The sequence below is a fragment of the Danio rerio genome, chromosome 20 (assembly GCF_049306965.1).
Source record: "Danio rerio strain Tuebingen ecotype United States chromosome 20, GRCz12tu, whole genome shotgun sequence".
Lineage (NCBI taxonomy): Eukaryota > Metazoa > Chordata > Actinopteri > Cypriniformes > Danionidae > Danio > Danio rerio.
In genome coordinates, this window is record NC_133195.1 from 46,814,693 (window position 1) to 46,840,699 (window position 26,007).

Here is a 26,007-nt window from a genome sequence, read left to right on the forward strand (position 1 = left end):
CGTGAGACACCTGCTTTAGCCAATCAGAACAGTCAGACGCATTCACGTGCGCGCGGTTTATGAGAATAAAAGCCTTTGAATATTTTTTCCAGACACCTTTAGCTGCTAGATGTTAGTCAGATAATGTTTCTATGTTCCTTCTTAATGTTGTGTAAATAATTATCGATAAAATGTTTATGATAATCCGTTGTTTGTTTACCTTCAAGCTTTGCGTGTGCCCATGAGCGCCCATAGCGCCAGCACACACACATATCATGAACATCTCGACATGCGAAAGTGTTTCCCTGTTTTCATTAGAGTTGTACTCAATACTGATCCATCCGAAGAATTTGTAATGTAGTCAAATGTTTACAAACACAAGCACAGCCGTTTAGAGGTAATTTCTGGTTAATGATGTCATAATTTACCGGCATTTTGCGATGGATGTGTGAATGCTCTTTTCCGGAAAAATTCCATAACGTCCTCGCCTGTGTGAACAGCGTTTTTTTGAATATACCGGTAAAGTAGTTCCGGAAATTTTCCGGATATTTACCGGTATCACTGCGTGAAAGGGGCTATTGTATAAACACATCACACGAGTACCAGTGCGATATGGCTGTATATCAGCACTGGTGGGACGCTAAGGCACGCCTCTCGCACTGCTACTCGTGTGATATTGCTCATATATAGATAGATAGATAGATGGATGGATGGATGGATGGATGGATGGATGGATGGATAGATAGATAGATAGATAGATAGATAGATAGATAGATAGATAGATAGATAGATAGATAGATAGATAGATAGATGGATGGATGGATGGATGGATGGATGGATGGATGGATGGATAGATGGATAGATAGATAGATAGATAGATAGATAGATAGATAGATAGATAGATAGATAGATAGATATTCATTCATTCATTCATTCATTCATTTTCTTGTTGGCTTAGTCCCTTTATTAATCCGGGGTTGCTACAGCAGAATGAACCAACAAACTTATCCAGCACGTTTTTACACAGTTGATGCCCCTCCAGCCGCAGCCAATCTCTGGAAAACATCCACACACTTATTGACACACACACACACTCACTCATACACTATGGACAATTAAGCCTACCCAATTCACCTGTACATGTCTTTGGACTGTGGGGGATATATAAATATAAGGACCTGGATTGGTCCTGTGATCGTTTTTTTTAGCATTATCATTTATATCTGCTTCCAATTTTGCACATTTTTTAAAAATGAAGTCACATAAACACCTCCCTGAACACATTTAGTTGAGATTTTAAAACCAGAAAATTTGAACTATTGATGAATTTCGATTAGAAGTGTATTTCATAGGTAGGGAGCTGCATAAACAAAAGCTCATGATCCCAAATAATTATTTGTTGCTCATGGGAAGGCAAGAGGTCATGCAGAAGCTGATCCTAAAAGGGAAGAAGGATTATGCATATTAAGATGGTGTAAATTGTCTAATTTTGAGAATTTTGAGCACTTTATAAGTTAAAAATGTTTTTTTTTTTTAAATGTACACAATATTTAATTGGAAGCCAGTGTAAATAATTTAAAGGACTATGGTGTGGTTGGACTGGCTAGTGCCACCCATTAAAGGACATTTCTCCTCATTCCTTGTTGTCCATCTGAAACAAAAACAGACATCATGTTTACAGCTTAAATACCATCATTTCCATCATATATATTTGTAGTCTAAACCTTGCTATTTTGTGAATGACATACTGAATGCCTTTGGTATTTAATCATTTCTGTTTTTTTGCGCTATTAGTGCTGCACAATTACATATTGCAATCAAGATGTCAGCCTGTGCGGTTGTATGACAGGAAAATATTTAGATTATATTAAATGAATAACAACACATACTTTTTGAGAACAATTTTCTGATTTCCTTACTGCTTACAAAACAAGACGATAATATATCATATTAGGAAGGAAATAAAATATATTTCAATTAAAGATGCACCGATCAACCGGCCAAGTACTGGAATTAGTTGACTTTAGTCTTCTGGTCCGGTCTGTTATCTGCAGCATGCAGCATTGGCATAGAGACATGCAGGCTCACAGTCACAGCCGCATGTAACGTCACTGATGCTGAACTTTTTCCACAGTGTGTAAAGTGGCTGATGGTGATTTGCAACCACATTCACTATGTATGGTGCAACAAACTTCATAACTGTCAAATGACCTTTGCCTAAATGCACATTCATTCTCAATTCAGAATAACTTTTGGTACTTTCTGACAATGTCTGATAAGTTGTTTGACATTTAGTCCTCTCTGTGGAACACACAGCTTGTTGCATGCTGTAACAAGAATCAAACAAATGTGATACTGAAAAACAAGCCAAAGCCAATAATTTTTGCATGATGAAAACCACACCAAACTGAGGCTGTCATTTTATGTGTATATATATATATATATATATATATATATATATATATATATATATATATATATATATATATATATATATATATATATACATACAGTGGGTATAGAAAAGAATCACCCCCCTTCAAAATATTTACATTTTGTTGCATTGTAGCCTGAAATGAAGACAGATACAGTTTTGTTTTATCTAGGTGTAATTATTCAGTACAATGTATAACATCCATGTAAAAGATATAACACCAACATGTCAGAAAACAATTAACTAGCACAGAAACAAAATCACTCAGTTGTGAAAAGGATGCTCCCCCTCCTAAAAATTACTTGTAAACTCAACCAGGTGTAGCTAATCACCTTCTTAACGACAAACAACACATATTCATTTTCATTGGTGGTCAATTTGATCAGCTCAGCATGAAAATAGCTTTAGTGTAACATTTCAACCCCAGGTAGTGCAACTGAAGCAAACCATCAACTATGGATGGCAAGGCATTGTCAAAAGATCTCTGGGATAAAGCACAAGTTAGGAGATGGATACAAAAAGGTGAATGTCCTGGCATGGCCAAGTCAGAGTCCAGACTTAAACCCCATTGAAAATCTGTGGAATGACTTGAATACTGCTGTCCACAAATAGACACCATCAAATTTAACTGAACTTGAACAGTTCTGCAAAGAGGGGTGGGCTAATATTGCAAGTCTAAATGTGCAAAGTTAGTAGAAACGTATCCCAACAGATTAAAGGCTGTATTTAAAGCAAAAGGTTATTCAACCAAACGCTGAAACAAGGGGGTGATCCTTTGTCCAACCAATTAATTTTGTTTTTTATATGTAAGTTTTTTTCTGACATTTTGGTGTTATATCTTCTGGTTGGGTGTTATAAGTTGCACTAAGTAAATACAGTTAGATTAAACAAAAACTGTGTCTGTCTTCAATTCAGGCTACAATGCAACAAACTGCAACTACTTTTAGGGGGGGGTGATTCTTTTCTATACCCACTGTATATATATATATATTTATATTTTTATATATATATGCTTTAGTAGCCAGCCTATACTTTTACACTTCTACTACATTTCACAGAAGACACAATAACAAACTATAGGCTACACTATTTAAATACATTCTACATCTGTTGTTGTTGTCAAGTTTAGGCCAGGGGTGGGCAAACTTTTTAGACCCAAGGGCCGCATCAAGTTTTGCAAGGCAAGTGAAGGGCCACATGTCAAATCCTTCAAAAAATTACTTTTATTTATAGTGGCAGTATGCATGGAACATGTAATATATCAGACAAAAACATGTCTCATTAACACAAAACAGATTTTTCTTAATAGTCATTATTAAGTCAAATTTACAAGTCAAATTAATTTACAATGCTATTTTTATTTACTTATCAATCATTATAGACCTTTTTCTTGGAATGCAAAATTACCCATTATGCTCTGCGTGTTTGTGCAAGGAGAATGCTAAGACTTCCGGTCGGCAGCTGATGCATATAAAAATCACATTTGGACAGCTTTGAAACAATGGTTTTAATCTATTTTACCTGCTTTTATCATCTTTAAACTAATACTGTTGTCCATCAGCACCATCTCCTGGACTGATTGTTTAAAGAAATGTGATCTAATGGGATGGAAAACAGCTGCTGTGAGGCATTTCCCCCTCGTTGTCAGACGGCATCTTCTGCAGTTTAAATGAAGCCTCGTCATCGCTAAAGTCAACAGATTCTCTTTCTTTCAAATATATAACCTACTTAAACAAATGTAATTCACCAAAATGTTTGACACACACACACACATAGCCTGTACTGTCCCACAAACACACCGATTTAATAACTGTGACAAAATGAAAATATAGGCTAGTGTCATTTCGAAATGACAGAAAAACACAAAAATACAAGACACGAAATGAAACATTAACGACTCGCGATTAGAATCAACAGCAAATCAGCCAGCAGAGTATCAGTAACAGACCTTTATTGGTCATTTTTGTAAATTGCATGACCTGTTAAGTTTCATGCCAGTAATCTGGTTTGCTCTATAATGCGGTGAAGTATTGCGTGTGCGTGTGCGTGTATGTGTGTGTTGAAGAGCCACTGAGCAAACAGCTGACAGGCCAGGGAAACACACATACACTGTATTTCTGGCGGCAGACACGTTAACTAGGAGAATGTTTTTCTCTCGTGCTTGAACCACATCTGACAGATTATAACGGCTTTAACAGACGCATTTCTAAGTTGTGTCACAAAAGCACTCTGTAATCCATTAAAAACGCTATTGAAACCCATTTTCAGAGCGCAAATCACCTATTCTAAATGCTAGATGAAAGTTCTAACCATTCTACCGGAAGATCGCTATGGTCCCCTCCATGCAGCAGCCAAGAAAAAGGTCTATGAAACAATAAAATAATTCCTTATCAAATATAATAATAATTATAATGTAATAATTTTTCAGTGGAGAATAGAAAAGATATTGTCTGATAGAAAAAAAATCTCATATTAACATATTAACATTCAAAATAATTCTTAAAGTTTACTATTCAGTCAAATTTACAATAATCTAGTTTGCACTGCTTTTAGAATATACAGATCAATCAACATAAAACTTGATGAAACCACAAATCTTTGATAAAATAACTTTTTAAAGTGGATGTATGCATGGAAAATATATTCTATGACAATAAGGAACACATTTAACCTGCAATTATTATATAATTTGACCCAAATGTACAACAATCTCATTTAAGCCTCTAATACTATAATATGCTCATACCAATCATAAAGCTATGAGATAAAACGGAAGAAAAATCTTAGTCTGTTATTCCAAGTCATGTTATTATGAGTGTGTTGATGTGAAAAACGAGCCTGGTCCCCTCTCTTGCAAGGGTTTCAAAATCTGGAGTGATCTTTGATGTAGAGATCCTCCGAATAGCTGACAATTGGCTGTTTGTTAAATTTGCTCTGCGATGGGATTTGTTGTAGCTCATTACTGAGTAGGTTTGTTCACACACATATGTGAACCCAAATAAATCAAGCATTCATTGTGCATGTTTTTTTAATGTTTGGGGAATTTTATTTCATCCAATTAGTCATAAAACTGGTTAATTGGTGTGGTATGAAACTTCTCCTTCATTGTACTGTCACACTGCATGTTGATCAGTTCCAGTTGTGTGTGTGAAGGTGCTTTCTCACTTTTTAAATATAGAGGGCAAGAGACGAGTTCAAGTAAAATCTCAATTTTTGCAAAATCTGTGAAGCGATGGGAAAATTCCCCATTCAGGTCGATCAAAACGTTGCTGTACCTCTCAATGCAAGACAGTTTTACTGGTGTGCTTAGTTCATTCAGTGTTGGAAAATTTGATAAATCTCGACTGGCTATCTGTTTGGAGAAAAGTAAAAGTTTTGCCTTGAAGGCTTTCACGTTGATGTACAGTTCTAGCACAAAAACGTCCTTTACCTGAAGCCTCAGATTTAGATCATTCAGATGCCTCAGTGTGTCGACACAGAACGCGAGGTTGGTTAGAAAAGCCGGTTCCTGGTGTATGATGCAGTGAAGAAATATCAGGTCTTCTGAGTTCAGGATTTCGTCTTTTATTTTGTCTTGTCTTGCCTTTTAAGCAGTCTGTTTTTTTTACCGGTTAGATTTGGTGATCCATCTGTGTGACGCTTGTCAGCTTTCTCCATGGCAGATTATTTTTTTCCAGTCAGGCGCACACACTGTCATGCAGATCCACAGCCCTGGTCATTCTCTTTATTGAATCTATCCCAAAGAGTTCTTCTGTTATTTTAAAATTTCGTCTATTCCTCTGACAAAAATCTGAAGTTGACAGTTTACAGTGTCTGTCCTTTCCTCTAACCCCTTTTTTTAAAGTTTGAAAACAAGATCCTCTGCAATTACTTCTATGCGCCTGGCAGTTGTTCCCCGCGATAAGCTATGGTGGATTTTACAGTCTTTCACAAATTCCCTTTCTGAACGCTTGCTGTGCTTTGCAATTTTATGTGCCACCACATAACTAGTTTTCGTTACAGACTCTTGAAAAGATCAATGTCATAAATGTCTTTTGCTGGGCTTTTAAGTTTCTGGCAAGTTTTCTATATGGCCTGCAGGCCGTAGTTTGCCCACCTCTGACTTAAAGACTGTCCTGCACAGCTGACAAATGTCTAAACAGAAAGTAAACACCTCGCTGAGACAGGCCACAACAATCATACCGTTACCAAAGATATCATCTGTGTCCTGTTTAAACAACTACCATTCCATTGCACTGACTACAATCATGATGAAGTGCTCTGTGAGGTTATTCATGCACGATATCAAGCCCAGCCTCCCCAACACGCTCAATCCCTTCACACTACATTAGTTTGCATTACTCCAAGCTGCTCTACGAACGATGCAATTTTCTTCAACCTCCAATTGGCTTTTAAAATAAAGACTCTAATATTAAAATGCTGTTCATCGACTACAGCTTAGCATTTAACACAGTAGTTCTCAAACTGGGGGCAGCCAAATGACGCAAGCAGGGTCGCAAAGAAATTGTAGATGAGGAGTCGTCAACAGACCCACCTGAATTATTTTTGTGTTCCGCGTCATTCTGAAGGATAATGTATTTCTTTTATATAAGTTGAGCTCAAAAATATTAAGTATAATGTTTGTGTCATTTAAATGAAGTTGATACTATCGCTGAAAAAGAGAAAAGACCTCGAGATGAAGTGATCACAGCTACGGGAACAACGGGCCTTGCTGAACGTGCTCAACATCCCCCGGGCTGCGGCTCGCTCATCTGAGGTAAGTGTGTAATACAATCTCAACACTCCATCCAACTCAACCCGTGTGTTTCTCTGTCCAGGCCTAGCGCACAGAGGACGCAGTTTGTCCAGGGGTTGTTCACTCCGGCACCTGGCTACCGTAGCCCCTGGGTGCAGCCATGTAAGGTGCATACCAGGTCTCGGGTCAGAACTTCTCCTCTCATGTGTTCGAGATGGCCATGGAGAGCTGCTTCTCCCCCCTCTGCGAGACAAATTGCGATGTGGCAGTCATCAGTGACTCTATCATTTGCCACGTCCGTGCTGCTTCCACTAAAGGTAACAACATACGCACTCACTGCTTTAACAGTGCTCATGGTAAGGATGTTTTTGCTAAGGTACTTGCTACTTGAGCGCTGGCGAGAGCATCGGAGCTGTCGTCCTTGATGTGAGGACAAACAACACCGGGCTTTGTCAGACTGAGATCCTGAAGAGGAACTTCAGGAGCTAGATCGAGACCCGCACCTCGCCCACCATGCAGATCATCGTTTCTGAGCTGCTTCCTACTTACCGCAGAGGAAATGAAAGGTTCAGTAGACTTTTTCCTCAGAATAAATGGCTATTAAAATGGTGTAAAGAACAGAAGGTGCTCTTTGCCAATAACTTCAATCTTTTCTGGGAGCGTTCTAGGCTTTTCCGTGCTGATGGGCTGCACCCCTGCAGAGCTGGAGCTGAACTCCTCTCGGACAACCTCTCCAGGATGCTTTGTTCTGTCTGACTAGTAAGTAAAAATTCTAATTTTATCCATATAGATTCTCACTCGTCTCACAAAACTACATGTTTGGCCAACCCCATAGAGACTGTGTCTGTTACTCGTATTATTAGATTATGAAGTAAACTTACTATGTGCTTTAAAAAAATCTATTGAGAATCAACCAGAAAAACTATAAAAAAGATTAAAAAATAGACTTTTTTAAAACTCGGTCTCCTAAACATCAGGGGCCTCATGTATCAACGCTGCGTACGCACAAAAATTTTGCACGTCAGAATCGCTCACGTTTGGATTTACTAACAATGAACTGAACGTGGGAATGTGCGCAGCTCCACGGCAGCTTCTTGGCTGGCGTATGCACATTTTTTGTGCGTGTCTGTTTTATTTCCATTGGCGACTTCTAAAGGCAGTTGTGTTAAATTCCTCTCTACAAGGTGTCTGAGCCTTGCTATGGCAGCTGTATGAGACGGGTTCATATAGCAGATATATATAATGGTATATATAACTGTATATACCATACAGTTGACCAGCTAAACATTAAAGCACAATTTGCAGCGGTCGCCTGTTTTCCCAATGTAATCTGAGCTATCTACTGCACGCACATTGTTATAAAGACGCTATCTGAAGATGAATTCGCATGCGTGAATCAGAAACATTTCCATTCAATAAATGTGCAAATAAAATATGATGCACAGACTTATTAATGATTCCTACTTGTCTTTCTCGTGATAAATAGTTGGCAAAATCTGATATGTAGCGGGGGAAAAAAGAAGAAAGAGTTCATCAGACGCTGGATTCGAACCGAGTTCATGCTCGAACGTGTCAAAACATGTTGACTTGTATCTTATGAGCTGCGCCACTGAGACTGTTAAGGGTACTACAACATTTTACAACTATAAATCACACTATTTCTCTTTTAATTCACTCAGTGCGATGTTCAGACCCAACTGTGTTAACCGTATCAGCTAAACTCTCCCACTCTATTTTTTTCTTTTGTTGTTAATTCCGGAGAACAAACTTGTAAATAACACCGCTTTTCTCCGGTCTACCTCCGAAAGCAGCACCTCCAATTCACATTCTGTTCAAAGTTTCTCTTTTTGCTTGCTTTTGCCTTTGCTTTTTCGTTGGGTTTTGCCTAAGTATTGTCATTAGCATATTCATACAGGGGAGGAGGCAGGGAGGGGTTTTGTGCTCGTGCATGTTGCGCTCAGATTCACGTTCATTCAGATGTACAAAAGAATATGCATGAGATTCGGCGTACGCAGTGTTTCATACATCTGAATTTTTTTCTGCGTACGCACATTTACAGCTTTGTGCGTACGCAATGTTTTAGTATGATTTCCACGCAAGTCTTCGTACATGAGGCCTCAGGTCACCAGCACCTAAAGGACTTATCATAAAAGAAATAATATCAGAAAATAATACACTTAATGGACTCTGTCTCTCTGAAACCTGGCTGAAACAAAATGACTATATTATTTTAAATAAAGCAACTCCTTCAGGATTCTTTTATAAGCATGAGGCTCGTCTGACTGGTCGTGGTGGTGGAGTTGCATTAATCTTTAGTGATATTCTTAATGTTAATCAGAAAAACAGACTTATGTTTAACTCTTTTGAAGTATTGTCGCTTAATCTTATGCTTCCTAATATTATTAAAAAACCTGTTATCTCTCACTTTAATCACCATATATAGATCTCCAGGACCCTATGTCAATTTTCTGATTTTATTTCTGACTTACTAGATAAAACTGATAAAATACTAATTTTAGAAGACTTTAACATTCACATAGATGACACTAATGATACATTAGGGCTCGCGTTCACAGATTTACTACACTCATTTGGGAAAAACCAAAACGTTGTTGGTCCAACCCATCGCTTAAAACATACATTAGATCTAATGTATTATGTATTATTATTATCTATTGTAATGTTGTCTTGGGGAATTGAGGTCATTGATGTAGACATTATACTACAAAGTGATGATATAACAGATCACTGCCTCTTACTATATAAACTGTATATGTTTACTTGAAATGAGCAGATCTGCACAGATATATCGTCCTGTCCACTAAAGATGAATTTACAAATAGCTTACCTGATCTTTCTCTATTTCGAAATAGAAACGCAAACAACATTGATGTAGTAACAAGCAGTATGGATGCCGTCTTTACTAACACACTAAATACTGTAGCACCAATCAAATTAAAAGATTTTTAAAGAGAGAGAATAAAGACTATAAAACTACCCCCTGGTATAATAGTCATACTCGCACTCTTAAAACAGTAGCCTGTGCCCTGGAACATAAGTAAAAAAACAAAATTAGAGATCTTTAAAATTGCGTACAAAGACAGTATGTCCAGCTATAGGAGGGCACTAAAGTCCGCCAGGGCTGAGCACCTCCGCAAACTGATAGAAAATAATCATAACAATCCCTCAACTTTCGGAGATCGACAATATTTTATTTCTTGAAGCAAGCAGTAAAGGCCTAATCTCTAAATTAATCAGTATTTTTGCAAATTTACAGTCTTTTCCAGGTGACTGTCTCGGCACCAGCTGGTCTGCGGACCTTAATATTGAAATAGACCAAGATACATGGGAGGCAGTTCTGGACAGGGTTCATTCTTCATCTATATGCACACGTCACTGCCTCATTCAGTGTAAAGTGGTTCACAGAGTACACTAGTCGAAATGAAGGCTCACACGGATCGACCCAACTATTGATCCAGAGTGTGATAGGTGTCATTTGGGTTTAGGTACTTTAACCCATATGTTTTGGACATGCCCAGCTCTTTCCTCATTTTGGGGCTCAGTATTTCAGTCTCTTTCAGCCATTACTTCTATAGATATAGCACCATCACCGATTATTGGCCTGTTTGGCGTGACGCCGGATAATTATGCATTTCCCACTTACCTTTTAAACTTTGTGGCCTTTCTTACTTTGCTTGCTAGGCGTGTCATTTTATTATACTGGAAGAACCCTCAGCCCCCCTCGCATGTACGGTGGCTGAAAGATGTTTTGTATTTTGTAAAACTAGAGAAGTTTAGATATTCCCTTCAAAGACCTAACGGAACATTTGCCAAAATTTGGGATGCCCTTTTTTTCTATGTTAAAACTCTCCTGCTGGATCTAGCCTCACCTCAGCTTTTGACCACAATAGTACATCAGTTTGTAATCTTTCATTACTCGAAATGTAACATTTGAGATTAATGTAGACATCTGCCTCACATTATTTGTTAATTTGGTTTTATTTTATTATTATCTTCTTTTTTTTATTTATTTTAATAAATTTATTTTTTCACTTTTTTATCAATATGTTATTTGTATTTATATATATATATATATATATATATATATATATATATATATATATATATATAATTTTTTTTCTATTATTATTTCTGTAAGGGTTGTTTGATATGTTTATAAAATGGAAAAATGTTAAATAAATCATTAAAAAAAATAAAAAATAAAAAAATAAACCCATTCCATCAACATCCAGTTAATTTGCGATGAAACGTGTGCGGTTACACATGTATTTGCAAATTATCCTGGATCAAGCCATGACTTCTTTATTCTAGCCAACTCTGTCATTACAGCAGTCTTCCAGGGTGACCCACCCCTGGACGGGTGGCTGTTAGGGGACAATGGCTATCCATTTAAGACATGGCTGATTAACCCATATATCATGCCTACAACAGTGAGTGAGTTGTTTTTTAATCGAAAACACACAAAAGCACAAGCTGCCATTGAACGTACATTTGGGATGCTAAAAATGCGCTTCAGGTGTTTAGACAAGTCAGGGGGAACACTGCAGTACAGTCCTCAAAAGCTCGGAGCATTCTTTGTGGCATGTTGTGTTTTGCATAACATTGCCATACACTATGGATGTCTCTTGGACATAAATGAGGATAGATTACAGGATTTTAGAAGGCGTGAAGCTGAACTGCATGTGCCGATGCCAAATACTCAAGCAGCAGCACGGGCGAGGAGAGATCAGCTGGCTGAAGAGCTGCTTCACCTGTAGACTTGTAAGTAAGCTGGGTTTTTTACTTTTAAACTGTGTAAATATTAGGGCTGTGCAAAAATATTGATATATCTAATTGTCGCGATAATTCCTTTCACAATAGTGTAACGATAGTCCAACCTGAAGTATCGATAAACAACCAAACAACCTCCTCCTCTGCTTCAGTAGATGTTGCTAACTATCAACAAAATGCTAAGCAGTACAGTATCAAAAGTAAGCAAGAGTGAGCATGGTGGAAAATATAAAGGCACCTCCAGCTTTTAGGGCTGACGTGTGGCTGTATATAACACTATACCAGGAAATATGGAATTACACACAAAAAATGCCATTTGCAGGCTTTGCAAATCTCAAAAATTGGAATTGGAATTTGAATTTGTCTGCTGACTTTATCAAATCAAATCAAATCAGGCCTTTATTTGTCACATACACTTTCGTTTAGTAAAATTGAACCCCCCTGAGCATACACAAACATCACAATTTTGAGGGAGACAGGTCACAGGAGGTAGCATTCAGAAACAAAGTAAGATACATCTGGACAGTTAGGCAAAAAAAAAAACACCCCCTCAGCTTTCCCTTGATTAGGACAAAGGGAGAAAAACAGCCCTATATTAGCATAAGCACATCAGCAGGACACAACATTGACAGGAGGGGTGGGAACAAGGAACATGGAAAAACAATCCGACAAGTGTGGCTATCCAACTGGTCCAGCAGCCATAACAAGGCGCAAGTCACAGTCCCGCCCACGCCCCTTGTGGGTGAAAGCACATAAAGGCGTTTATCAAGTTGTCATTATAACATGACACACATATTAATAGAAACTATTGCACTAAATCACAATGTTTATTGTATCGCATTATATCGTGATATATTGTATCGTGACCCATGTATCGTGATATGTATCATATCGTGAGGCCCTTGCCAATACACAGCCCTAATAAATATTGCATTTGACTTTTAACTTCTGGATATGATGGCAATCATTTTTTAAAATATCTTCATTAAAACACACACAGCGCTGTCCTCGGTGCTGAAACGGCTTTGCACTCAAAATGTACAAATATTAAGAGCTTTTTTCCTGCTGTTCAAGCAAAGCATTTTAGTGCATTTTTTTTGCAAATTAGTAGACCCAAGGACTAAAAAAAAATTTATAAATATAATTTTAGTTATTTTTATTTAGATTGCAGTGATGCCACTTGTGTGTGTGTGTGTGTGTGTGTGTGTGTGTGTGTGTGTGTGTGTGTGTGTGTGGTTCTTTACATTCTAAACTTAAATGTTTGGCCTTCTTCCTCCTCGTGTTCACAGTCGCGAAGCTCCAAGGCGTGACGGGCAACGGGAGGGTCCAGGAACAGCAGAACCCTGTGTGGCCGATCTGGTGGAGAGAAAAGGTCTGGAGGATGAAGGTGGAGTTGCAGAAGGTATTATACGCTGAACAGCTTCAGCTAGACTCCCCACACTATCGGCGATGCGTCCGAGCGGCAGCAGCAACATCTCCAAGCGGCTTAATCGGGTGTTCAAGCGCCGCAAGCTCTGGTGGTGCCTACCCAATTGCCGTTCCAGCAAATTGAAGCCAGCCTGCTGGAGTGCCAGGAATGGGTTGTCCTCCTGGTCAACGTTTCTGCATCGAGCTCTGGGTCTTGCCTCTCCTCTCAACCTTGGTGGTACCACGGTCTCTTCTCCCTCCAGAACTACCTCCTGCTCCCACCTACTGGGCCCAGCCGCATAAGAACATTGAAAGTTTTGTACAAATTCTTTTTACTTTTAATTATATTTTTTTAATAAAAAATGCATTACTGTTGACGCCCACCTCTAAACCACCAAACCCCTCAATGCTTTCAGCACTGAGAGTCGAGGCAGCGATGTCCTCTGCTGGCGTAAGGTCTAAAGTGGCTGTAGGTGGTCCTCCTCCCATGGTCACCTTTGTTAGCGGCGAGCTTTGTTTTTCCCCATTTTCTGACATCATTGTACCTTTTGCGACATCGTACAGCCATTCTTGTGATGCCTGAAGACGGGGACACAGTCGCCGATATCTCCTCCCATGCCCTTTTCACCTCAGGGAGCTTTGGTGGATTCAGAGTTGTTCCATGGATGATCTGCTCGTGCGCTTTAACCTCACGCACAAGATCTGTTTCCTCGCCACTGAAGCGTTCAGACTTCCCGCAACCCGCCATGTAGGCTAAATAACTAATCTGCCATGCGCACAACTTGCTCTTAAAGGGAATGGATAATGAGACTCTGATTGGTTTAATGGAAGTTACGCCCCGTGTTTTCCCATCCTTAAAATAGCAAAAGTGGATTCAGACATGCCCTAAATGCGTTTGCGCTTTGGGCTTTGCGCTTAGATCGTTAAAATTGGGCCCATTGAGTCTGAGCATATCACTGGCTTGTATGGCTTGACTTCCTCTACCTATTGTAGTGGTATTAGAATAGCCATCATTTCAGCAGAGTAAATGGTGAGGTGATTTGAGGTTCGTTTTTGTATTTAACGCTATATTTGGGAATGTATACTGCCGCCCCAGTTTTACTGGTTGGTTTTTTTGATGCATCTGTATATATTTGTACTGTTCCATTATACATTATTTCAGTTTAGACTTCACTTCCTGTTTGGCTTTATTAATCGCTTGTTCATTAGAGTTTGTTCTGTTAATTAACAACGAAGACATCAGCTTGAAAGTGTTTGAATCATGTAAACAGTATTTTAGTGGTTTCAGTCAGTGTGCTGGAGAAGACTCCTAATGTATGGTGTAAAATGTGAATAAATAGACATCTTTTATTATGTCACTGTCTCTGTCGGATTTTCAGAAAAGCCTAAAAATGCTCTTAGAAATGCACTTTTCACTTTTTAAAATGAGAATTTAAACTGGACAAAAAATGCACTTATCTAGTAGTAGTATGACCTCAGGGTCTATCTCTACACATGTCTGAGTAAGTTATTTTATTTAATATTAAACATGGCTGTTCTTGGTTTAATAGGATGCAGAGGAAATATACATGGAGAATGTGATGCAACCGAGAGAAGAACAAACCTACAATTACAAGTAAGTAGCGAGCGGATTCTTTCATGTTTGTTGACGGATGTTTCTGAATATTCACTGCAGATATCTTGATATGCATTAAAGGGTTCATGATATGCATTGATTTTATTTTAATATTTTTCAAGGTGTTCACAAAAAAATAAATAAATTGGCTCTAAAAATGAGTATCACCCTTAAAATTTCTAAATATTTTTAATTAAATAATGAGCATGTGTATTTCAGAAATGTTATTAACTTTTGTTAAACTGCTAACGTAAGCGATTGTTCACAACATAGAGAGGATAATAAAACACTACACTCAAATTCAACGCAAATACAATTACACCCTCTCGTAATCTAATCTAAATCGGTTATTTTGGATTCATGGCGTCCATGAATTTTCCTGTTAATTAAAATTTTATTTAATGTTTTCTCTTCACACATTCAGTGAGGTGCACTCATTCATTATATTATTTTATTAAAATACTTCCAGTTTTGCCAATAAAACAGATTTGCAGAAGTATCTCTATTTATATAATCAATATAAAACAGTCATTCACAGTTAATCAGCAGTCTGAGATGTTTTAACCGTCTGTTTATTTCTGATGCTGGGATTCTCCTGATGTTTGACACAAATGAGCTGTTTAAAGTTTCTCTCTTTGTTCTGTTGTTTAGCAGACTCAAGCGTATGGAGAACATTAGAAACTGGACACATATACCACATCCACAGCAGACATCTTCAGTGATTTTCATGGCTTGTATTTATTTTCAGAGGAAATGCAGGTAAAAAAAAACAACTGTTATTCATCTTAGAGTGTGTTCTTGATAAACATTAAAGCATTTCACTTTATTAACACTCCTGTTAACACTGACTGTGGCTAATAAAATGAGTAACACATCAAATCAAAAACCAGATTTCTTTGTATTTCCTACTTTAAAATAGATTTACATTTAGCAGACGCTTATATCCAAAGCATGAAGATTATTAAAGCACTTCAGATCACCAGAAAACAACAAGATGTAGATGCAGTGACAAGTCTTAGTTATTTTAGCTGTGTGTGAATTTTTATTATCTTGAAATAAGTAAAGAAGCAGGACAAACAGATGGTTAAAGAATACATTAGGGAGTGCTGTTGTTGGAAAATTAAGTGCTGCTGAAACAGATCAGGGCTCAGTGGTTAGCACTTTCACCTCACAGCAAGCAGGTTGCTGGTTCGAGTCCTGGCTGGACCAGTTAGCATTTCTGTGTGGAGTTTGCATGTTCTCCCTGTGTTTGTGTGGGTTTCCTCCAGGTGCTCCAGTTTCCCCCACAGTCCAGACACATGCAGTATAAGTGAACTGAATTAACTAAATTGGCCGTATTGAATGAGTGTGTGAATGAGAGTGTATGGGTGTTTCCCAGCATGGTGCTGGGTTGCGGCTGGAAGGAAAGCATTTTTACAGTGCATTTGTTCTTAAATGCTAAAAATTCCATCACATGTATGCTTGTACATCAAACACATTCAGCTCAGTAACGTTAAATCCAGCTAATCTTTGTTAAATCTACAAACGTTGTCATTTCTTGTTCCTGGATGATCTCATTTGAAACACAGTAATCAGCAGTAATCAGCCTTTAAAAAATAGAAGAAGCACTTATTTTGGACAAATGTGACTTTATTTCAAACTTTAGTACAAAATTCATCATTGTCATCAGTTGTGAGGCTTGTCGCCCCAAACTAATGTCAGTTTTTGTCCGTGTTCAGCTCAGCACCACCTTTAAGATGGGCAGTTTCCAGTGGCACCACGTGGAGGAACGGACATCGCCACCTATATATACAGGGTTTGGATTATCACTCACCATGAACTACAACTAGACACAAAATCACTAGTCAATAAATGATGTCCTCCAACCATAAATCATATACCACATTAGCAAAACATTAGACTAGAGAAGGTTGTATATGAGGACAATATTAAAGCAAATACTAAAGGTAGTAACTTTATTCATCTTCAGAACACAAATGAAGATATCTGAATGAAAATAATGAAGATATTTTAGTTAAATCTGAGAGCTCCTTAATCTCTCATAGACAGCAAGATTCCTGACTATGAGGATACTTTTATGTGCACATAAAACAAACATAACTTTATTCAACAGTTTCTTCCCTCAGTGTCAGTATAGGGCACGCGTTCACGTGTTGCGCCTCTGACATATAACCTTGGATGTGCCTGTTAAGTTTTTAAGAGAGGAAGTCAGAGAGGAAGTCGCACAGGCATCCGTGAGGTATATCTGAGGTCACTGCACAGGGCTTGTGAACGCGTGCCCTATAATCACACTGAGGAGAAGAAACTGTGAATAAAAATGTTTGTTTTATGTGAAGGCATAAAAAATAATAGATGTAATAAATAATTTAACTTACTTTTTTACATGTTTTATTTAATATCTTTTTTATTTCTAGAATAATCTCTGATTAGTCAATAACATAGCCAGTTATAGATTTATATTTCAATACAGGCAGTTTTTTATTGTTTTATTTATTAATGATGTTTTTTATTTTATTATTTTCACTTTTTTATTTATTAATGGTGTTTTATATTTTATCAGGAGTCTCTCTCCTCTGGCTCAAATTACATTTTTTAGAGAGAGACACTCAAAATATTTGGACCTGGACTGGAAACGACACATAAAACAGAAATAACTTTATTCAACAGTTTCTTCCCTCAGTGTCAGTATAGGGCGCACGTTCACGTGTTGCGCCTCTGACATATAACCTTGGATGCGCCTGTGAAGGTTTTAAGAGAGGAAGTCAGAGAGGAAGTCGCACAGGCATCCGTGGGGTATATGTCACTGCACAGTGCTTGTGAACGCGTGCCCTATAATCACACTGAGGAGAAGAAACTGTGAATTAAAATGTTTGTTTATTATTTTGTACTTTTTTAATTGTTTTATTTATTAATGGTGTTTTTTATTTAATTATTTTTTACTTTTTATAGTTTTATTTATTAATTATGTTTTTTATTTTATTATTATTTTTTACTTTTTAATTTTTTTTATTAATGATGTTTTTTATTTTAAATTTTTTTTTACTTTTTATTGTTTTATTTATTAATGATGTTTTTTTTTTTTTTTTTTTTGTACTTTTTTATTGTTTTATTTTATTAATTTTCTTTCCAGTTTTGTGGACAAATTGGCTGGTGAGTGATAATGTTCATTGGAAACCCTGTATATATATCAGTTGATCCCAGTAGTCATTGGTCAGGAGTCTCTCTCCTCTGGCTCAAATTACATTTTTTAGAGAGAGACACCCAAAATATGTGGACCTGGACTGGGAACGACTGAGATATTTATTTTTATTAATTATTTTGTTAGACTTTTTATTTTAGCACGTGGAAGTGCAAGAGTTAAAGCAAAAGCTGATATAAAAGTGGTGAAGGGCTATGTACACTATATGAAGGTCTAAACTTTTTTTTTTTTTTGCTTTATCTTTTTCTTTTTTTGTTTTCCTTTACATGGAATTTAATTAGAGCCAGTGTAAATGTTAAAATAAGCTATAAACCTGCAGAACCAAATTATGTTCAGCTTTCTATGGATCAATTTCTGTTTAGCTATAGGACTATGGTGGTGTGGTTGGAATGGCTAGATCCACCCATTAAGTGAGGACATTTCTCCTCATTTCTCCTCCTCTTTCTTGTTCTCCTCCTGAAACGAAAACAGTGATCAGGTTTACAGCTTTAATGAATTAAAAAAACAACATATCATTAAAAGAAAAGCAATAAAGTCAATTTAAAAAAGAAGTTTAAGAACACAAGACTGTCGTCTGACACTAGCTGGGCTTCCATCAGCCTGTGTTGATGCACCTTTTCAAGTATCACATGAGAAACAAGTTTAAATAAGTTTTTAATTACAAAATATATATTTAGTGAACTTTGAAAAGATGTGCTTCACATTATAATGGAAACTCAGCTCATGACAGATTCATTTGACTGATGACAAAATCCTTTAAAGTCTTTTCATTACCTTAAACCAGGCATGGTCAAGGAGTGCATTCAACGTATGCCTGGAAGAGGGCAGAGGCTGCAGACAACAGCTGATGAAATCACAGCATTCTGTGTAGAAAAAAAAGGAAGAAGTACATTTTATTATTAACTTAAAGTTATACATGCTTTTTTCATTGACGTTCAAAATGTCCTACATAGCCATCTTTAGCTGAAGTGGAGATCTCACCTTTTGACCTTCCATATTGGTAAAAATCTTTGTTTTTCATCCTGCGGATGTCATGCTTGCCTGGATAAATTTTTAACATTAACAAAAACTGAAGAATCCCGAGTGACCACACTGTTGCTGGCTCTCCGTTGTAATAGCCATTCCTTTTAAACTCGGGAGGGCTGAACTTCATTGTGCCTGAAAGAAAGAGATTTTGTTTTCATTAGCACAACATCTAAATTTCCCTCTGAAAATGTAAACAACAGTATAGATCAGGGGTGACTAAACCCAGTCCTGGAGGATCTGTGTCCTGCAGTTTAGCTCCAGCCCCACTTAGACACACCTGAACAAGCTAATCAAGCTCTTACTAAGTACACTAGTCATTTTCTGTCAGGTGTGTTGAAGCAAGTTGGAGCTAAACTCTGTAGGCCACCGGCCCTCTAGGACTGAGCTGTGGCACCCCTGGTATAGATAAACAACAGTGAATGTTTCAAGAGTCCCATGTGAATGACCCTTGACCCATCACAAGAGCTCCGTAGAGCTTTGAAGGATTTACATACCTCGATATTTTCTGTAAAAGCTGTCAGTAAGGAGTTCACCACAACCAAAGTCAATCAGTTTGACTTCATAGGTCTGTGGGTTAATCAGCAAGTTGCCAGGCTTGATATCGCGGTGAAGCACTCCACGTTTGCAGCAGGTGTCAGCTGCAATTGTTGCCTGGTACATGATTTTCCGTATTACCTCCTCTTGGATTCTGTCTTCGTGTTCTCTTAAAAATTCACGTACGCTCACACAGGGTGTGGGCAGCTCTAGGACCATAAAGTAGCGATTAGCCTCCACCTTCCAGTCCAGAAGCTGAACGAGTTCTTTAACCTCGGGGCCTTTAGTGGCAAGAAAGTGCAGAGCGATCTCCGCTGGAAGTGGCTGGTCAAAATCATCCTAGAAGAAAAACAGTTGTTAAGATCATTTGATGGAAAAGTTATTTCCTGTTAAAACTGTTGGTGACGTCTAACATAAAAACCAGTGGGCAGATAATAGAGAGCAAAACAAAGACAGACACATTTTCAAAGGAGATTAACTGACACTTAGCATGTTTTTAAAATATCTGCAAACATATTATGGTATTTTTGTGCTTTAAAAGAGTCAAAAACTTACATACAGCACCTTTAATATGACATGTTTAAAATAGAAACAGTTAATCAGAGCAAAGAGCACAGACTACTTACAACACGGATGAATCGCTTAACGCTGAAATCTGCAATTTTTACTGCCACTTGAAAGCCATCTTGTAAACGGGTCGCTGCGAAAACGGTTCCAAAGCTTCCTTTGCCCAGCTCAGCACCGATTTCATAAGACTTTGAGTTGATCTCTGTGAAAAGAGAAAGAAGAGAAGTTAATAAAATTTAGGAATTAGTGACAGTGCTACCTTCATCTAAAACTACCTGCTCCATCAGGGGTCACAACAACAGAATTAACCCCATCATCTAAAACCTTTTTAATTTTGTATTTCCTATACATATGATTATGATTTTCATGATTTATATATACATTTCTATCTCAGTTATCAGCTATCCCTGAACAAAATGTGTATTAAAGCCAGTATAAAGCATAAAAATCATAAAAACACTATTAAAATAAGCTTGTGTGTTGGGTGAGTAGGGTGTCATGATAGTAAACTTACTAATGACGTGTTTGTCTTTATCCTTCTGCTTTTTTGGCTGATGTGGAACAGCGCCCTTTGTCTGACAAGTTGCACCTTTACCAACATCTTTACAGCCGAGCTTAGCAGAGACCACATTTAGAGAGGGGTTATAACTACAGCTGGGCTTAGGAGAGACCACATTTGGAGGGTCATCATGACTACAGCCGGGCTTAGCCGAGACCACATTTGGAGGGTCATCATGACTACAGCCGGGCTTAGGAGAGACCACATTTGGAGGGTCATCATGACTACAGCCGGGCTTAGCCGAGACCACATTTGGAGGGTCATCATGACTACAGCCGGGCTTAGCAGAGACCACATTTGGAGGGGGGTCATCACCACAGCCAGACTCAGCAGACAGAAATTCTGTAGAGGGGTCATCACCACAGCCGGACTCAGCGGACAGAAAAACTGTAGAGGCGTCATCACCACAGCCAGACTCAGCAGACAGAAAATCTGTAGAGGCGTCATCACCACAGCCGGACTCGGCAGAGAAGAAGCTGCTGTAGGAGCTGACTGTGAGCTCACTACTACAGTTGAATCCGGCTGAGTAAATCTCTTGGGGGTAGTCATCACTACTGCTGGACTCAGCGTAGAAAAGGTTTAGAGGAACATCATCACTGCTGGAGGAGCTGGCCGAGTCCTCACTGTGACCATCGACAGGCTCTACCAGTGATAATTCTTCACCGTGAACACTGTCAGGCTCTACCAGTGATGGTTCTTCACCGTGAACACTGTCAGGCTCTACCAGTGATGGTTCTTCACCGTGAACACTGTCAGGCTCTACCAGTGATGGTTCTTCACTGTGAACACTGTCAGGCTCTACCAGTGATGGTTCTTCACTGTGAACACTGTCAGGCTCTACCAGTGATGGTTCTTCACTCTGGCCATCAACAGGTTCCTCCAGTGATGGTTCCTCAGTCTGAATATTGATCTGTTCTTCCAAATGCAAAGATGATTCTTCACACCAGTCACCGATTTGTCGACCTGAAGGAAGGAACAATATGAAACAAAAGATTTTAGTTTTACTTGAATAATATGTATCCAGTGTTTATTATTGATATGAACAAATGCTGTCTGTTATTAAGTGACTTTTAAGGTCATTTCGTTCTACTTTTAGTTGTTGGTCATTAAATTTAAAATGTCACATGATGAAATTACACTTAATAATCAAATTCACTTTGCAATTAATGATTTGTTTTGTATAAAAACATGTCAATATGAACGTATAGCTGTTAAAGTTTGTATCATATAACAATAAATAAAATAACCCTAAGCTTGGTAAAAACAACTAAAAACTATGAGAAAAGTTTTCATGTTTTCCACTACAAAAACCATTAAAACATTAAATATCAGCATTTGTTATCCATTAAAACCACTGCATTGTGTTTTAGGACATATTCCTGAAGGATTTAGGGGTTTAGGACTAAAAATTACAAGCAGAGACAAGGGATCTAACAGGGGTGTCAAACTCAAATCACATTGAAGGTTTTAATATTTTATTTGTTGATTTTGTATGGCAGTAAACAATATTTCTGTTCATTTTCATAACAAATTATAATGTTTTAGGTGAAATCTTAGAGCTCCTTCATCCTCCATATAGCAAGGGTCCAGACTCATTCAAAGGCCAGAAACATCCAAAAAACAGAGGAAGCCATGCACAGGCATCCAGGGCTTTTATCAGTGCAAAGTGCTTGTGAACGCATGTAATATACCAACACTGAAGAGAATAAACTGTTTGATAAATTTGTTTACACAAAAGTATTCTTGTAGCTTGATAATATACTGACTAAACCACTGTTGGCATTTGGTCTGTTTGAGGTAGTTATGTGGTATTTTTATGTACTCTGAGCAAGTCAGGAACCTTGCTGTATATGCAGGATGAGAGAGCTTTCAGAAACATCTTCATTTGTGTTCAGAAGATGGAAGACGGTCTCAGGGGTTTGGAGTGACGTCAGGGTGAGTAATTAATTACAGAATTAGCATTTTTGAGTGAACACACACTTCCATCTTGAAGCAGAGAAAATGATTTTGTATTTACGGATTATGAATGCATAATGGAAAAAACTTTATGCAAAGTAGAAATACTTTACTCTTTAGTTTCTGTCTTGTTTCTAGTCCAAATATCAAAACATGAAATCAAAAAGCATTTTCTTAACAAGTAAAAATACAGTGTTTTCAGAAATATGTCAAAATGAACTGAGTTTTCCTTAAAACAAGCTAAATAATCTGCCAGAGGGGAAGTCAAATGTATTTCAAAGCATTATTTTGCTTTCTCCATTGGCAGATAATTTTGCTTTTTTAATGAAAAAAAAACTTAATTTTTGACTCATTATTTCTAAAAACCAGACAATATTTTTGCTTCTCTAGAAAAAAGACTCTTGATTTAAGAATTTTGAGATATCTGGACTAGAAACCAGACAAGAGCTATTATTTTATATTAATGTTGGCACCATATTAGACACATATGTTTGACACTACATGTGTTTAAAGCTTAACTGTTAGGCCTGTATTAAAATTCATTATTTTTATGAATAATTTTTACATTTAGGTAAAACAAGTGTAGAGCCCTACAAAAACTCCAGTATACAAAATGAGCAACATGTTCTTATAACACAAAACATTATTTACCATCACTGTTGGCCACGGAGGGTACCGTGACCAGTTCTTCTTCTTGACGGTCGAAGCTTTCATCTTGACCTGAGACGGTGGACTTGATGTTTCTTTCTCTCAGGAAGAGAGCTATTACTCCGAGTACGGTAAATAACATTTTTGGGTTAATTTCTGTAGCAAATTATTCAAAGCAAACTTTGTACAACTCAACTAGACACTTTTCAAGTAAGAGTAATGGCGAATGTGGAATGTAAGAGGTGTCTCTCGTAAGAATTCGAATGTGTTCCAGCGTTCCCCAGCCAACTGATGCGTGATTGGTCAGTTTTGCACTGTGTATTTTCAACGTCTCTGAGTTAAAAAATACACTAGACGGCTGTGTTTACTTCACGGGTGTTTTTGGAGCAAAATAAACGGATTTTTCAGGAAATCTTTGTTTGACTCAAATATTTCCTGTATGATGAATCATAACAGGGCGTTTGGTGAACCTGAGATTTTAATTAGGGTCGATTTAAATACATTTTCAGGTAAGATCTTGGCATTTATTCTGCACTTCAAATGTAAGTTATTGGCGATTAGCGCTTGTAACGCTAGACACATGAAACACGAGATATTATAGTGTATATCCATTAAAATCCGCAGATCTGCCGAATCAAACTCCATCTACACTGCAAATACAGGAGTAACGTTGTGATGCTGAGATTAATAAAATGGCGGCGTTTCTCACTGATTCCTGTTTGGCTTTATAAATTACTAGTTCATTAGAATTTGTTCTGTTATTTGACAACAAAGAAAAGAAATACATGTATAATGTTAATTAATGTTCAAAATTAAATATAGACACTCTTATTTTTTATATCTACTTGTTAAAGAATGACAAAAATTCTATTTTTACAGTATTATAACAATAAAATATGAATAAAGTTATAAATAATAGTATATCACTTAGTTAAATATAAAATAACTAATGAAGTGTCTGAATTATGTAAACATTATATTTGTGTATTCAGTCAATGTCCTGGACTATCACTTTCTCATGTTGGATTTTGAGAAATCTAGTGTTGTTATCTCTGCACATGTCTGAGTGTCTGTAAATCATTATAATAATATTAAACATTGTTGTTCTTGGTTTAATAGGATGCAGAGGAAATATACACAGAGAATGTGATGTGACAGAAAGAAGAACAAACCTCCAAGCACCACAAGTATGTAGAGAGCAGAATATTGCATGTTTGTTGAGAATTGTTTCTGAATGTTCATTACAGGGATCATGATGTAGATTAAAGACATGGATTTATTTTATTATGATCTTAGATGTTTACATAAAAAAAGAGTTAATGGTTTAATTTCTGACTTATGACATTTTAATGCAGATGAACAATATACACTCACCGGCCACTTTATTAGGTATACCTTACCCATACCGTTTTGGACCCTCTATTGCCTTCAGAACTATTGTAATTCTTTGTGGCATAGATTCAACAAGGTACTGGAAGTATTCCTCAGAGATTTTGGTCCATATTTACATGATAGCATCAGGCAGTTGCTGCAGATTTGTTGGTTGCACTTTCATGATGCTAATTTCCCGTTCCACCACTTCCCAAAGATGCTCTATTGGATTGATATCTAGTGATTGTGGATGTCCTTTGAGTACAGTGAAGTCATGACTTGTGCTTTATGACATAGCATGTTATCCTGCAGGAAATAGCCATCAGAAGATGAGTATACTGTGGTCATAATGGGATGGACATGGTCAGCAATAATATGCAGGTAGGCTGTGGCGTTGACACAATGTTTAAGTGATACTAATGGGCCCAAAGTGTGTCAAGAAAATATCCCCCTACACCATTACACCACCACCACAAACACCAGCCTGAACTGTTGATACAAGTAAGGATGGATCCATGTTTTCATGTTGTTGAAGCCAAATTCTGACCCTACCATCTAAATTTTGCAACAGAAATCAAGACTCTTCAGAGCAGGCAACATTTTTCAATCTTCTATTGTCTAATTTTGGTGAGCTTGTGTGAATTGTAGCCTCAATTTCCTGTTCTTACCTGACAGGAGTGGCACACGGTGTGGTCTTCTGCTGCTGTAGCCCATCCGCCTCCAGGTCGAGTGTTGTGTGTTCAGAGATGCTCTTCTGCATTGCTCGATTGTAACAAGTGGTTATTTGAGTTACTGATGCCTTTCAATCAGCTCGAACCAGTCTGGCCATTCTCCTCTGACTTCTGCATCAACAAGGCATTTGCACCCACAGAACTGCCGCTCACTGGATATTTTCTCTTTTTCGGTTCATTCTCTGTAAACCCTAGAGATGGTTGTGTGTGAAAATCCCAGTAGATCAGCAGTTTTTGAAATACGCAGACCAGCTCGTCTGGCACTAACAACCATGCCACGTTCAAAGTCACTTAAATCACCTTTCTTCCCCATTCTGATGCCCAGTTTGAACTTCAGCAGATCGTCTTGACCATGTCTACATGTCTAAATGCATTGAGTTGCTGCCATGTGATTGGATGATTAGAAATTTGCATTAACGAGCAGTTGGACAGGTGTACCTAATAAAGTGACCAGT

The 26,007-nt window shown here is 37.6% G+C and overlaps 2 protein-coding genes across 3 annotated transcripts in view; one reads left to right on the top strand and one right to left on the bottom strand.

Moving 5' to 3' along the window:
- Positions 1–26,007, top strand: part of si:dkey-206f10.1 — a 168,827-nt gene that overhangs the window by 33,809 nt on the left and 109,011 nt on the right. The gene's annotated exons all lie outside the window — the stretch shown is intronic.
- Positions 18,088–24,682, bottom strand: pimr134 (Pim proto-oncogene, serine/threonine kinase, related 134). 2 transcript variants are annotated; one of them, XM_073933664.1, is made up of 7 exons: positions 23,454–24,682; positions 20,802–21,809; positions 20,347–20,489; positions 19,681–20,059; positions 19,142–19,318; positions 18,935–19,023; positions 18,088–18,616 (listed from the first exon to the last, which is right to left on the bottom strand). In XM_073933664.1, exons 1-7 carry the CDS (start codon positions 23,590–23,592, stop codon positions 18,587–18,589), a joined length of 1,965 nt encoding a protein of 654 aa, XP_073789765.1. In that variant the 5' UTR covers positions 23,593–24,682; the 3' UTR covers positions 18,088–18,586. The 2 variants fall into 2 exon arrangements, with proteins under 2 accessions (XP_073789765.1, XP_073789766.1); XM_073933665.1 differs by lacking the exon at positions 18,088–18,616 and having other exon boundaries at positions 18,822–19,023.

Coding starts and splice junctions, on each gene's coding strand:
- pimr134 (XM_073933664.1), bottom strand. CDS start 23,592: ATGTTATTTACCGTACTCGGAGTAATAGCTCTCTTCCTGAGAGAAAGA. Junction 20,490..20,801: donor TAAAGACAAACACGTCATTA/GTAAGTTTACTA, acceptor CTCTTTTCACAG/AGATCAACTCAAAGTCTTAT. Junction 18,617..18,934: donor TTGACCATGCCTGGTTTAAG/GTAATGAAAAGA, acceptor TTTTCGTTTCAG/GAGGAGAACAAGAAAGAGGA.